This window comes from Spea bombifrons, chromosome 4 (assembly GCF_027358695.1).
Source record: "Spea bombifrons isolate aSpeBom1 chromosome 4, aSpeBom1.2.pri, whole genome shotgun sequence".
Taxonomy (NCBI): Eukaryota; Metazoa; Chordata; class Amphibia; order Anura; family Pelobatidae; genus Spea; species Spea bombifrons.
In genome coordinates, this window is record NC_071090.1 from 2,463,380 (window position 1) to 2,475,847 (window position 12,468).

Below are 12,468 nucleotides of genomic sequence, written 5' to 3' on the forward strand. Positions count from 1 at the left end.
GAATAATACATTGAGATTGTTCTCGTTTTCGAGTATGTCCTGGAGGACGCAGACGTGTACAGTTACGTGTATATTGTCGACCCCCCCCCCAATAAGCGCATCGTTCCGTAAAACTTGTATATAACGGCCGTTATTCCTACCAGAATCAGATTTCTTATATTAACAATATATTTCTCTAAAATAAATCTAAAATGCGCAATGAAAGGTTAAATAGACATTAAATAGTTTTATCCATAGAGTCCGCAATCAAGTCGATGTCTGTAATTTTGGTAATTTTCAGCAAAAATATAACAAAAAAAACCCCAGCTTGAATGGCTATGTTGTAAAATCCTTGTGCAAATGCAGCATTTAGAAGCAATAAAAAAAATCTATTTTATGTCCAAAGTCTTGTTTTTTTTTTTTGCTGCCAGCAGTCCACGGGCGTCTGACGTTGAGGGACCGGACCCGATGATGTCACGCGGTTTTGTGCTACATGTTAAGAGAATACATGTTTCCGAATATTTAAAAACAGCAATTCTCTGCTGATAAAGGCTGAGTTTTCGATATAATATATTATCGCCAAGCCAACCCCTAATAATGAATTTTTTGAAATCCAAGCAAAATTCTTACTTTTTTTTTAAATTAATAATAATAATTAATAAATAATTATGTAATAATTATTGTGGAGGCGTTGGTTCGGATCACATATTTATATATATATATATATATATATATATATATATATATATATATATGTATATATATATATTTATTACTTTGTGTGTGTGTATGTATATATGTGTGTGTGTGTGTATATATATATATTTATTACTGTGTGTGTATGTATATATATATTACTGTGTGTGTGTGTGTATATATATATATATATAAAATGGCTTTTCATTGGTAAATCCAGCATTTCAAAGTCTTGGAGGTCCTGCCCGGATTCTTATTCCTGGATGAGTGGACGTAGCTGACCATGACAGAGGAAAGTATGTAAAATAATATTATTATGTTGCTATTAATTAACAGTTCTTTTTAAAAGAAAAGAAAAAAAGGCATTCCTTGGATTTTGGGTTCCAAGAAAAAAAGTAATTTGGGGTGATTTCTAAAAATTAGGCCATTTTTCGTAAATGCCTGAGTCTTCACGTCGCTCTGTGTCCTCACTTACGTTCGGGAGAACAGATCCAGGATACAGGCAGCTGAAATGAGATTCCTGGGTAAGTTACCAGATATTGGACCTCATTTTTGTTTTTTCCACTAAGTCCTTCAAAACTTCAACATTTTAGATTCAAATAAATATAGTTTTTTTATATATATATATATACATTTAGCAAAAGTTGCAATTTTAAAAATAAATAAAAATCTTTAATATGTTTTGTAAGAATAAAATTATATATTTACCGGTATTTTAGGTATCTTATAATTTTTTTAGGTGTGAATTATTTAATGGAACATTGTGAAAGTCCGCGTAGAAAATAAAAATGGGGTTCCAATTTATAGATATACATGCATGCGCCTGCGCGTTCCACCTAGACAGCTGTCTCCATCGCATCAGGGCAAGGAACTGACATCTAATTTAAAAAAATAATATATACAACAAATTCTCTTGAAAATATTCTGGTTTTATTCGTGTACCGAGCGGATCTGCCCCTTTACCGCATATATTGCACGCGCCTAATAAATTCATTTTTTCAGACATCGCTTTGGTCGTCATTACATCACTTTACATTTTACAAAATCCAATACATTGAAGCAGCAGACAGGTAACAGTTTATATACGGGTTATACGGGTTATTATGTGTCGGCACTTAATATGAATCAAAGCCTACATCCCATAAAATACACAGATCTGAAATGGTTAAACGTTTTCAGCGGTGTATTTATTATTATACTGAATATTCCGTTAGAACAGCATTGTCATTGCTCACAACGATACATTCGGAATTGTCCGGATTAGAACGGATTTGGTAGAAGAAGACATTATTTTGGGCTTAAACTCAGAAACCTAAAATGTTATTGCTGATCAGACCCATTCGTCGAGTCTCCCCATTTTTCCTCCGGTTTCCTACCAGTTCCTTAGATCGCATTTGCCCAACTTTTTATTCTAGAGGGTTATGGTTGCACCATTTAGTAGATGGCGGTCATGTTCCATGAGCCACCGGTTGGACCACAATGTCATAAATCAGATAGAACCCCATTATTATCTTATTACTCAGGTGCTAGACATAACAAGCCCCCCCATTACATTGTACCAATGCGCCCCTAACATACAAACACTTCTACGACTATACTGATCTCCCCCAAACATACGTCCCTCACTTAACCTTCGCACATCCATTCACCCCCACAGCCTTCTATCTGCCCTCGGAACCTCTTCTGGTAATGCCCCGGGTATGCGTACAACCCCTTCTCCAAATCACAAATCCCAGAAAAAAAACCCAGCCCAGGGGGGCAAATCAGCGGGTCAGCTGACCATTTTAAATCGCACGATAATTTCCCTTTAAATGCAAGATTTAACTTACAGAAATCAAAAAACCAAAAGTGTACCAAAGACCCAACATATGTTTGTTACACCCCCTCCCAGTAACACGTTAACACATACTGGAGTCCATTATACTTGCATTCTGCAGTTACTGGTCAACATCCGACTTTGCAATAAAAAAACAATAAATAAATAAATTAGTATGTCACCAGGGGCAAAAAACATTTTCCCCAAACCAAGAATAAGATACAAAGTTATATTTGTGGAGTGACGTGGATGCAATATTTACGTTAGAACTTAAATCTCTCCATAAAGTTCCCGTGGGAACCCCCAACAACTTATTAAAATTACCCCAAGGGCAGATAGAGAAGTGAAGCAATTACCCCGCTGGTCTACGTTTCAGGGAAATGTAAACGGTATCTTTAACCTGCCTGGAAACCTCATTTTGTCCCAGTTTCCGTATTATTAAACACATGACGACCGGGGGGGGGTATCTCTGACAGATAACCATGAAGGATGGCAGTGGCCGAGCGTTACGCGAGCATAAAAAAGTATCGTACGACCGGCCCTCGGACGCGCTGACGTCATTTGCCGCCCACCGGCCTTAAAGTGCCAGGACTGCCTCGTCATCCCCGCTCCTGCCTGTTCACCAACATATTATTTCATTTATTACATGACTCTTGGCTGTCCCTTTTTACCATTTAAAATAATAATAATAATAATAAAATAAATAATAATAAAATATAATATTTTACTCTAAAATCAGGCGGAATCCCTTCCTTTGGAAAACCACAAAACACAAATATTTTACTTTCTGTGCTTAGAATCCGTTCGTCAGTAAAGAGACTCCAATTTAGTATCACATTAACAAAATACTATGTATGACAAAGTAATGATGGTGACATCACGCTTCCCTGAAACTCTGTCACGCTCGCAAAGTATTCTTTTTTATATAAATGAGGTTCCCTCTAAAGAACGCCAGGTTCCCCGAGATTCCAAAATCCCTACGACATCCCCTCGACCCGTGCAAGCATCTTAAGGACAGAGACACTCCTATTCTCGGACCCCTACAGCAGGCGTACCATCGTTTTACTGGGTGGTCTCTGGACTGCGATTAGTTTGGGTGTAATCTCTGTTGGTTGGGTGACTGGGGATGACCGGTGGCCTTTGGTAGAGTAAACTTGTTGTTTGATACAGGGATACAGGAATGGTTTCACTGAAACTGTAGTTAGTTGGGTGTCGCGTATATCTGGGGGAGGCTCTCGCCCCCCAAACGAAGCTGTTACCTTTTTGCCTGGCGCACAGGTTTGTGGCGGAAAGAGAATGTGAGTCTCTGATGCCGGAAGCGGACGGCGTAAAACTCCGTCTGGAACTAGGAGATTCTGAACCGTATAAGAAACTTTGGCTGGAGGCACGGAGCGGAGAGGCGTTGGTGCACCGAGGGCTTTGTGGTTCCTCGCCTCTCGGAGAAGGCAGCTGGTGGAAGAGAAGGGAAGATGGTTTCTCTGGGCTGGTTGGAAGGACTGGTGGGAATGAGGTCCTGAGTGTTGTCCTGTCCTGTGCTTCGAGGAACGGGAACCTGGTGCAATACGTGTGAAGAGGGTTTCTTGCACTTGAAGATGCCAACTGCTGCAAAGACAGCAAATGTGTTACCTGTGTTGGAAGGTGAGTGAGGTTAGAGGCTACTTTACACACGCGGTTGCTTGAAATCATTGAGCCGTTTCTCATCGCCCCTGATCTTGTGATCGATGAACTGTAAACGCTGATACAGCTCACCCCCTGGGCACCGGCATGGCGATAGCACGAGCCCACACGAGTTCTAGGCTATTTCCAATTTAAAAAAATATATATATCACCCCTTGACCAATATTTTACTCAACGATAAAAAGTCTTAAGATTGTCTCCTGCTAGGACTTTAAATAATAACATCGTTCCTGCTAGAAACCAATGTTATGACCGGGATATAGCGTCTCCATTTAAAGTGTATTAAAAAATATACATTATCAGGAGTTGGCCAGTAGGGTGAGCTGTATAGGCGGGAAATTTTGGAATCGGTGGGAATTTTCCTTAAATTTGAGGGATCACATGGTCTGCAGTGATTGGATATTATGGATGAGCAAAACGCCCGCCAATAAACAATAAAGAAGAATTGTCGCGTTTAGGATTGTCTGAAATTCTAAATTCTACGCCTGCGTACATCATAGTAACTTTTTATTTTCACTTTATTTTATTTAAATTTATTTTCATAAATAACCAGAAAACAATCAAAATTTAGAAAGAAAGGGGAGAAAAAGGGGGTCATCTCAGCTGGCTCAAGGTTACAAATGATAATGACGCCCGTATTAAAAGAAACATTGGCCAAATTCAAGCTTTATTCTAAATTTTTGTTCACACAGCACGTAATAAAATACATTTTTAAGATTGGCGGGGGGGATAAAAGTGTAATTGGGTATCTTCTGGACCTACGAAAGAACGCGGTTAGAACTCTTATCTCTGCCAACCTGCTTAAATCACACCTCACTGCTTTACAAGTAGAATTCCTGGGTTTTATCAACAAGATGTCAATCAAGATACATTGTATACATTTAATCCCTAATTCCCTTGAAGATTGTGGTTATCTATGAAACATCTAGAACATCTAGAACAGAACTTCTAGAACAGAATAAACAAACTAGTTTTTTTTAAACAGTGCAGCTCATCGTAGTTAAATTTTATATTGTTTCTTTAAAGATGACAAATTAATTCAATAAGTCTATATTTTCATGGGAATTTAAATATCAAGGTCTAAAAATCTAAATATTAACAGGTAAGAATAAATCCCCAAAAGTAACAGAATAATATATATATATATAATATACTTTTAAAATACAATAATTTAAATATAATATCTTTTATATAATAATATAAAATATATATATAATGTAATTAGCCATACTTTTTATCAAATAATTTACCGAATCACTGATCCCGTGTGCGGACACAGTTGGGACCTGTAAATATTCCATATTTTGTAACCAAATATATTCTAAGTCCAGCTGATCGGATCAGGGGTTCCGTTGAGTTGACCGCTAGCAGAAGGCGACGTATCGCGCAGTCAATTCTTTAAAATAAAAATCTAAATTCCATGATTCTCTCAGCACGATATCTTCGCCCGCGGCAAACCCTCTTCCAGGACGTCCACTTCTTATAGAAACAATTCTTCATACAGGATCTTCTCGAGCCTTCCTTATATATATAATATATCGATGGACCGGATATCTTCTCCCAGGCGTTTTCCTGTCTTCCCTGAGTCCGGTATACTTTGGCCTCGCACGTTACTGGGAGTTTGGTTTGGTTCGGATGATACGTTGATGTTGAGCCGGGACAGTAGATGGAGCTCTTTCTAAAGAATATGTTTGGGAAGCCTAATTATCTATTCTAAAGTAGGATAGCCTTTGATAAATGCTGCTTAATCACTGAGAAAGGAAAAGGATTGGGTGTTTAAACGCAGTAGCCTAAAACTAGTCGTTAAAATGGTTACTGGAGCGTTACGCTGACTAAAGTATCACCGTCTGCAAATACAACATTCCGCTAAATGTATGAAATACCATACCTCCCAACTATTCCTCTTCAGTTTGATGAGTCCCCACCCCTGATGCCCCTCTCTCCTCCCCTGATGCCCCCTCTCTCCTCCCCTGATGCCCCCTCTCTCCTCCCCTGATGCCCCCTCTTTTCTAGGAGGGCAGAATGTTTGCTGGGTATGAGGGGATCGCAGGGTTCTACGGCCCTAAAAACCCCGATAATGTGTATAGAAACAGCAGGGAACGGCTTTATAAATTAAACGGGGTGAATAAACCCGATTATTTTTCTTCTAAATCCTTAAATCCATTTAACCCATCGCGTGATCTCATTGTTACTATCACTCCCATAGCTGATGATTCTCATAGCCTTCATTTACCAAAATCCCTGGTTTGGCTTCTCGGAGAGTCAGAGTCTGGAACCGTTGGCGGATCTTTAACCAGCACAGTGCCAAAAAAAACAAAAAACAAAACCACCGTTGTTTTTACTGGGGAAGGGTAAATCCCTAAAGTATTAAAAGGGATTATACAATGACTGCAGGAACAAACCCCTTTTGTTTATATTCTTATTGCACAGATGAATAAATGAAAACATCATTGATTTCAATGGAATCTTTTTCCTGACACTGATTGACAGCTTCCAGCAGCCAATCAGTGGCAAGTTTTGTCAATCACAGAGGCAGTCTCTTCCATCACACAAACACCCAAAGTCCCCAAAGTTTTCTCATACTAACCCTAAAAATTATTATTTTATTATTATTATTATTTTTATGATCAAAACTATTATTCTAGCTTTGGGGAGTGACGGTTTTATGCATTCGTCATAATAATTATCCAATTCGAAAGGGGTGTGCAAGACGCACAATCAATCATTTTAGGGTCTCTTTCCTCCCAAAATCACACCGACTAAAGAAATGTGATTACAACTCAAGAGAAACGCCCGTCATCTCCAGTCTGCCCCATGGATAAAAACCTTAAACCAAAACAGAACTGTCGCTCGCGGTCCGAGCGACAGTTCGCTGCTCGGTGTACAAAGTAACAAAGCGCTTTGTTCTTGGGAGCTCCATGTTCAACTAGACATGGCGCTCGTGGAAAGACAATGATGTCCTAAAGCTCTTAATTCGGTCTCTTAGAGGAGCCGGGGGAGCCAACCTTGAATTTAGAACCAGGAGGATGAATAGAAACCGTTACTTTTTGCCCAAATAATTAAGACCAGTGATTTTTTCCATCCGGACAGAATGTACGTGGGATGTTCGGAAGGCTTTCGTGTGTCTGATCAGCTCGGTTCCAGAAAGAGCGAGAAGAAGAGTTTTTCTATAACCTTCCAAACGGGATTCATTTGACCTTTCGACAAAAGGAGCCTTAAGGATAAGTACATGCCAGAGATACAACGTCCGGGCGCACTGCCACAAATTAGCTACATAACATTCCGCTATTAAGGTTTTTTTCCCGTTACTGTCACTGAAGATTTAATGAATCTTTGGAAGAAGCGTTGGCCGGCCTTCAGTTGATAACCGCGATAAAGAAACACGGAAGGATTAAGCAGCTTTTTATTTATCCTGATGCAGTCTTGCTGTTTATAATTTTCCCTGCATACCCTCTATTTAAAAAAAAAAAACGCTAGACGCAGAATCGTTTATATAATAAAAACTCTATTACCGGTGGCTTCCCAGAAAAGAGAAAAAATCCCCCCAAAAAGCACAAACACGGGAATTAAATCAGAAGAACAGCGAAGAGCTCAAATGTAACCGGTGACAAACTGGATGTGTGCCATCCTCTCCTATCCTGATTGCTTTGGACATTAAATAACATTTAGGATATAAAATAAATAATGGTAAAAAAAAACAACATGGAGGTCGTAGGACCAAACCCTTATTGGGGGTCTGCATTTATAACTTAAATTTACACCAAAGCCCAGAGAGTTCACCTACATACAAAGCAGGTTGCATACATGTATGTGCCATTATAGAGCTCGGTGTTTATTGGCGTCATGGAACTAATACCCCTATAGCATACGAGAAGGGGGCATCCCGGCAACCCCCTTCTAGGGACAAGCTGGATAACCGAACAGAGCAGACACCCCAAAAAGCCAGCCGTGGGTTACCCCTTTACAGCCACATATACCCATTTAATGCCCACACAAGACAGTATAGAACCCCAGTATAGAACCCCATATACAACTTAAACAGTACCTATAGATACATATATCAATGCATATAGTATGTGGTCTCGATAACAGTTTGTGAAAGCAAATAATAAACGGGTGGAATAGTTTAATTTAAGAGTGTAAATAAAACACAAAAATTACACCATAATCGGTATTTCTTGTTACTTATAATTATGTTAGAGCTTTCGAGATTGAGCGAGATACACAGGACACGCACTCACGCTCACACACCCTGGGTTGTATACACGACAATCGATGATGGTGATGATGACGGATACACAGTGTGGTATTGTGACCGGTTACAAACACATGGAAGTCATATCCCCCATCAGCTCGTTCTGCTGCACCACCAGTGATGGATTAGACGCATGGCTACCTGCGCGTTCCTGTGCCACCGCCGGGCTGTGTGTTAGGCTGCTGGAGCGCCAGGCTATGAAACTGGGTGTCTAGAGGCGTCAGACATGAACTTACTTTGGGGCTGCCGATCTTCGTCTTTGCCGTTTTGCCTTTGGTGCGCCAGGACTGCTCATGGTCAAACTCCAGGTCTTCCAATCTTTGGGTGAGAGCCAGTTTTTGTTGGATGGCCATACGGAGCAAAGAGTTCAAAGTCTTCTTCTCATCCTCGGCGGCCGCAAGCTGTCTCTGCATCTCGTCCAGTTGGGTCACGTATTCGTCGCACCTGCTCAGACAAAAGAGGCACAAGACAAAATCTGGTGACATTTCCTCGGCACCTGCGCGATGGCCAAGACATTATCCCTGTCTCAATGCGAGTCCATCTAATACCTCACCCTACGCTGAAGCTCCCGCTCCCACTCCCACTTGATTCATACCTGGGATGATTTTGTTAGCTAACCCTTATATAATAGACCTCATTACACTCCAGCTGAAGGCACATGGCTCTAGGACCCTGTCACTTGCTTAATATATATATCCAAATGGTGCGCATGGTGGTTCCCTGTGGTCTCTGTTACCTGGTGGCAAACATGGCTCTCAGTGACGAGAAGGTGGCTGCGTCCTCTTTAAGGGCCTTAAGCTCGTTGCGCAGTTTTGTCATGGTTTCGGTCACCATGGTTTTTTCGTTCTCGTATTTGTTCTTCAAGTTAGCGAGCGCCACTTCTGCTGTCTGAAGATGACAAAAGAGACAAATGTGTTACTTCAGACACTTTTATAGAGAAACCACGATCTCATATGAACTTAAACTACAGGCTTGGTTTGATATGGAGATGGAGGGATGACCTCCAGGGGTTGTGTTCTTTCAGGCGTCCCACCTTCAGGTAGACTCAAGGGTTGGGTACGTAACAGCTAAAAAACAGGGTAGTAAGGGTGCGGGGCAACACACACCAGGGGTTTGCTTTGGGGTAAGTGTTGATAGTAGTGTATGAGTGTAGGACTTGAAGGTGAGGTGGTCGTCCACCCTAGTCATTTACACAACTTTACCTGTTTGTTGGCTTTTAAGACGGCTCTGAGGGTGGCAATCTGCTCCCGCTTGGTGCTCAGGAGAGATTTCAGTTTGAGGATCTCTTCCATTAAGGCTTCCTTGTCTTTATCAATCATGGGCACCAACTCCCTGGCTGCGGCTCGTTGGCGTGACAGCTGCAAAGACCTGTCCACGGCCTTCTGCAGGTGTTTAATTTGATCCCTGATTATGGCATTGAGGTTGTAGATGTTCATCGGCTCTTTCCGAATGTCACTTGAGTCGGACACGGGGGAAGACGGAGGGGCTGTCATGACAGGAGACACTGTAGTCGACTTCAGAGGGCTTTGGTCTTTGGTGGGCTCTGTACTCTCTTTTGGAACTGGATCGCAGGGGCTCCTCAACTCAACCGGAGACGCCATTCCTCTCCTTGACAGCCTTGGAGACAAAAGCCCCCTGGGGTCATCAGGACCCTTCAAGCTTCCACTACGAGTGACCTTGCTTTGTCTATAATAGTCCAACATCACCCTATTGGGCGTTTCATTGTTACATAGACACACGTGATGATACAACTGAGCTAACTCTTCGCTGAAAGTCACCAGCTCGTCTTGAGCGGTATTGAGGGTATTGTGAGTCTCGTTCGCTAAGCAAGTCATCATCTGAAGCTCCTTCTCCAAAACAAAGAGCTTCTCGTTGCTCTCCTTGCTAGCTTTCTCCAGACTCGTCACCTGCTCGTCATACGTCTGTATCCTGGAGTCCAGCTTGGTCTTTTCCTCCGAGTAGTTTTCTACATGCTTATTATATTTTTCTTTTAAGGCTTTGAGTTCGGCTTTCAGATCAATGACCTCTGTAACGGCCACTTTGTATTTACATTCTAGAATCTCCAGGCCGTTAATATCGACCTCGTAGTCGTGAGTCTCGTCTCCAGTGAGCTTCACCTTGTCCGAGTCGAGCTCCTTGCCGCTGTGCAGCCTCCTCATTGCGTTCACGTGCTCGGTGAGCCTGTGGACTCGCTCGTGTTGCTCTGTTAAGGCGCCTTTTGTATGTTCTAGCTGGGTTTGAGACTCTTGCAAAGTAGTCAGCAACACGGCTTTTTCCCGTTCCACCTAAAAAAAAAAAATATTAAACACTGTACTTCGTATCAATAACCGAGATTCAGGCCGTTTCACTTCCTCGAGCCTATGCTAAAGAGCTTGCAATCTTTTAGGTGTGCTATACAACACAACTGTATCTTTTTCTTACAGGCAAGGGATCGGGGAGCCGGCTCCGGCACGAAGCTCGGTTGGCGCTTGGCCAACGAACTGAAGAGTAGGCGTTTTATCTGATTTGGCTCTGGGTCGGCTCTGGCTGGCGTTGCTCCCGCTTGGAGACGGATGCCCGTTTTTAACGTTGCCCGCCTACACACGACACCCGTGACTTTTACTGAGCCCACATGGCGTAGCCCAACGGACACCCCACCAGCCCCTAGGCAGGGTGCCATGTCTGCACCTTGGAGCATAATACAGGACTTTGCCATTGAAAGAGCTAAAGACCCGGCTATGTTTCCTAAAAGCTTTCTCCATCTTGCATTGGGGTCCATGTCGCTGCCAACATCACCGTTCTTTTAACCCCTTATCCGGCCGAGTCCCCTGGATGGAAATAATATGTCAGCCAGGAATATCCGGTGTAGAGGACTCTCCCCCGTCAGCGACATGCAGTCATTTAATACGGGCTGATTATTCTGATACCGATCTCGCCCAATTCACCCAAAGACCCAGGCAGAACGTTAACACCGCGGGTGCTGGGAGGACGTCATTTATGGACGCTGACGCTCGGAAAAAATCTGAATGCGTGTTTATTTAGGAAGGAACCCGTCTCCAATTATACGCCAGCTTTATCTAATTTCACCCAACTAAGCTAATATAATCCCAACGTTTCCTTTTTGCAGGAAACTATTACAATGTCATATTATAATTCCGATTATTGATGTTAATAAACGGCTGAGTCTTTCCAGCGGGAGAAATGGGGCAGATCTGCTGAATGATGTGAATTTAATAAATAAAGGGAATATATCACAATAAGCGTGTCTTCGGCGCTTTTAACGAAAAGGTTAATTGGGGCTGCAGACTATCTGTAACGTTTCTTGGAATCGGAGCGCGGAGGAGCGCAGGGTGCGGACTTTATTTATATCCTCGTCAGTCCATTATCCATGAAAATCAATAGCGCTAACTACAAAGTATTGACTTCATAAAACAATCTTATATTCTGCACAGCTCAGCCAAACAATAACAGATTTCTAATGGACGCTATGGTTTTAATGGTGCAGATTGTCTGGTGGTCGGAGGGATAAGCGCGCCTGGGGTTTCTCGTTATAAACAGATATAATGGCATCGATAAACTAGGAGAAATCTGGGCTTTTTGTAAATTATATATTTTGTATCGATTAGGTATTAGAGCGTGAAGCTGCCTCTCTCTCTGCTCTCCGAGAACCATCATTGGTTGATCCCGGGATCTCATAATCTAATGCTCCACATCAGGTGGGTAACCTGCCCCTTCATTGGGCCTAACAGCCCCCTAGCCATGACTGGATCCTTGCAGCCCAAAACACTGGACCTAAGACTGGGCCCTCACAGCCCCTTCCCATGTCTGGGTCCTTACAGGCTTTACAACCCAGATTGCCACCGGGGGGGGCCTTATTGCCAACTTTGAGCATGGGGTGGGGTGGAAGGAGAAGTGCGAGCTCGGACAGGGCAGAGGGGCCCTGTCTTTAGGTAAGTGCTGGGCCCCAAGATTCCTGATGGTGGCCTTGTCCACGTCCAATTGGCTGTGTTAACTCCAGTGCAGTTCTGACAGCAGCCAATAGGAACTCTCGGCTAGAAGGAACGGC

The 12,468-nt window shown here is 42.3% G+C and overlaps 1 protein-coding gene across 2 annotated transcripts in view; it reads right to left on the reverse strand.

Annotated features, from left to right (window-relative positions):
* Positions 1–12,468, reverse strand: part of BICD1 (BICD cargo adaptor 1) — a 30,972-nt gene that overhangs the window by 1,832 nt on the left and 16,672 nt on the right. The window contains exons 5-8 of one of the 2 annotated variants that reach the window (XM_053462498.1): positions 9,626–10,708; positions 9,160–9,311; positions 8,660–8,867; positions 3,529–4,093 (exon numbers count right to left, since the gene is read on the reverse strand). In XM_053462498.1, the coding sequence (XP_053318473.1) occupies positions 3,554–4,093; positions 8,660–8,867; positions 9,160–9,311; positions 9,626–10,708 (1,983 nt within the window). In that variant the 3' untranslated portion in view covers positions 3,529–3,553. Of the gene's footprint in view, positions 1–3,528; positions 4,094–8,659; positions 8,868–9,159; positions 9,312–9,625; positions 10,709–12,468 lie in introns of those variants that run through there. The other variant, XM_053462499.1, reaches the window with a different exon arrangement.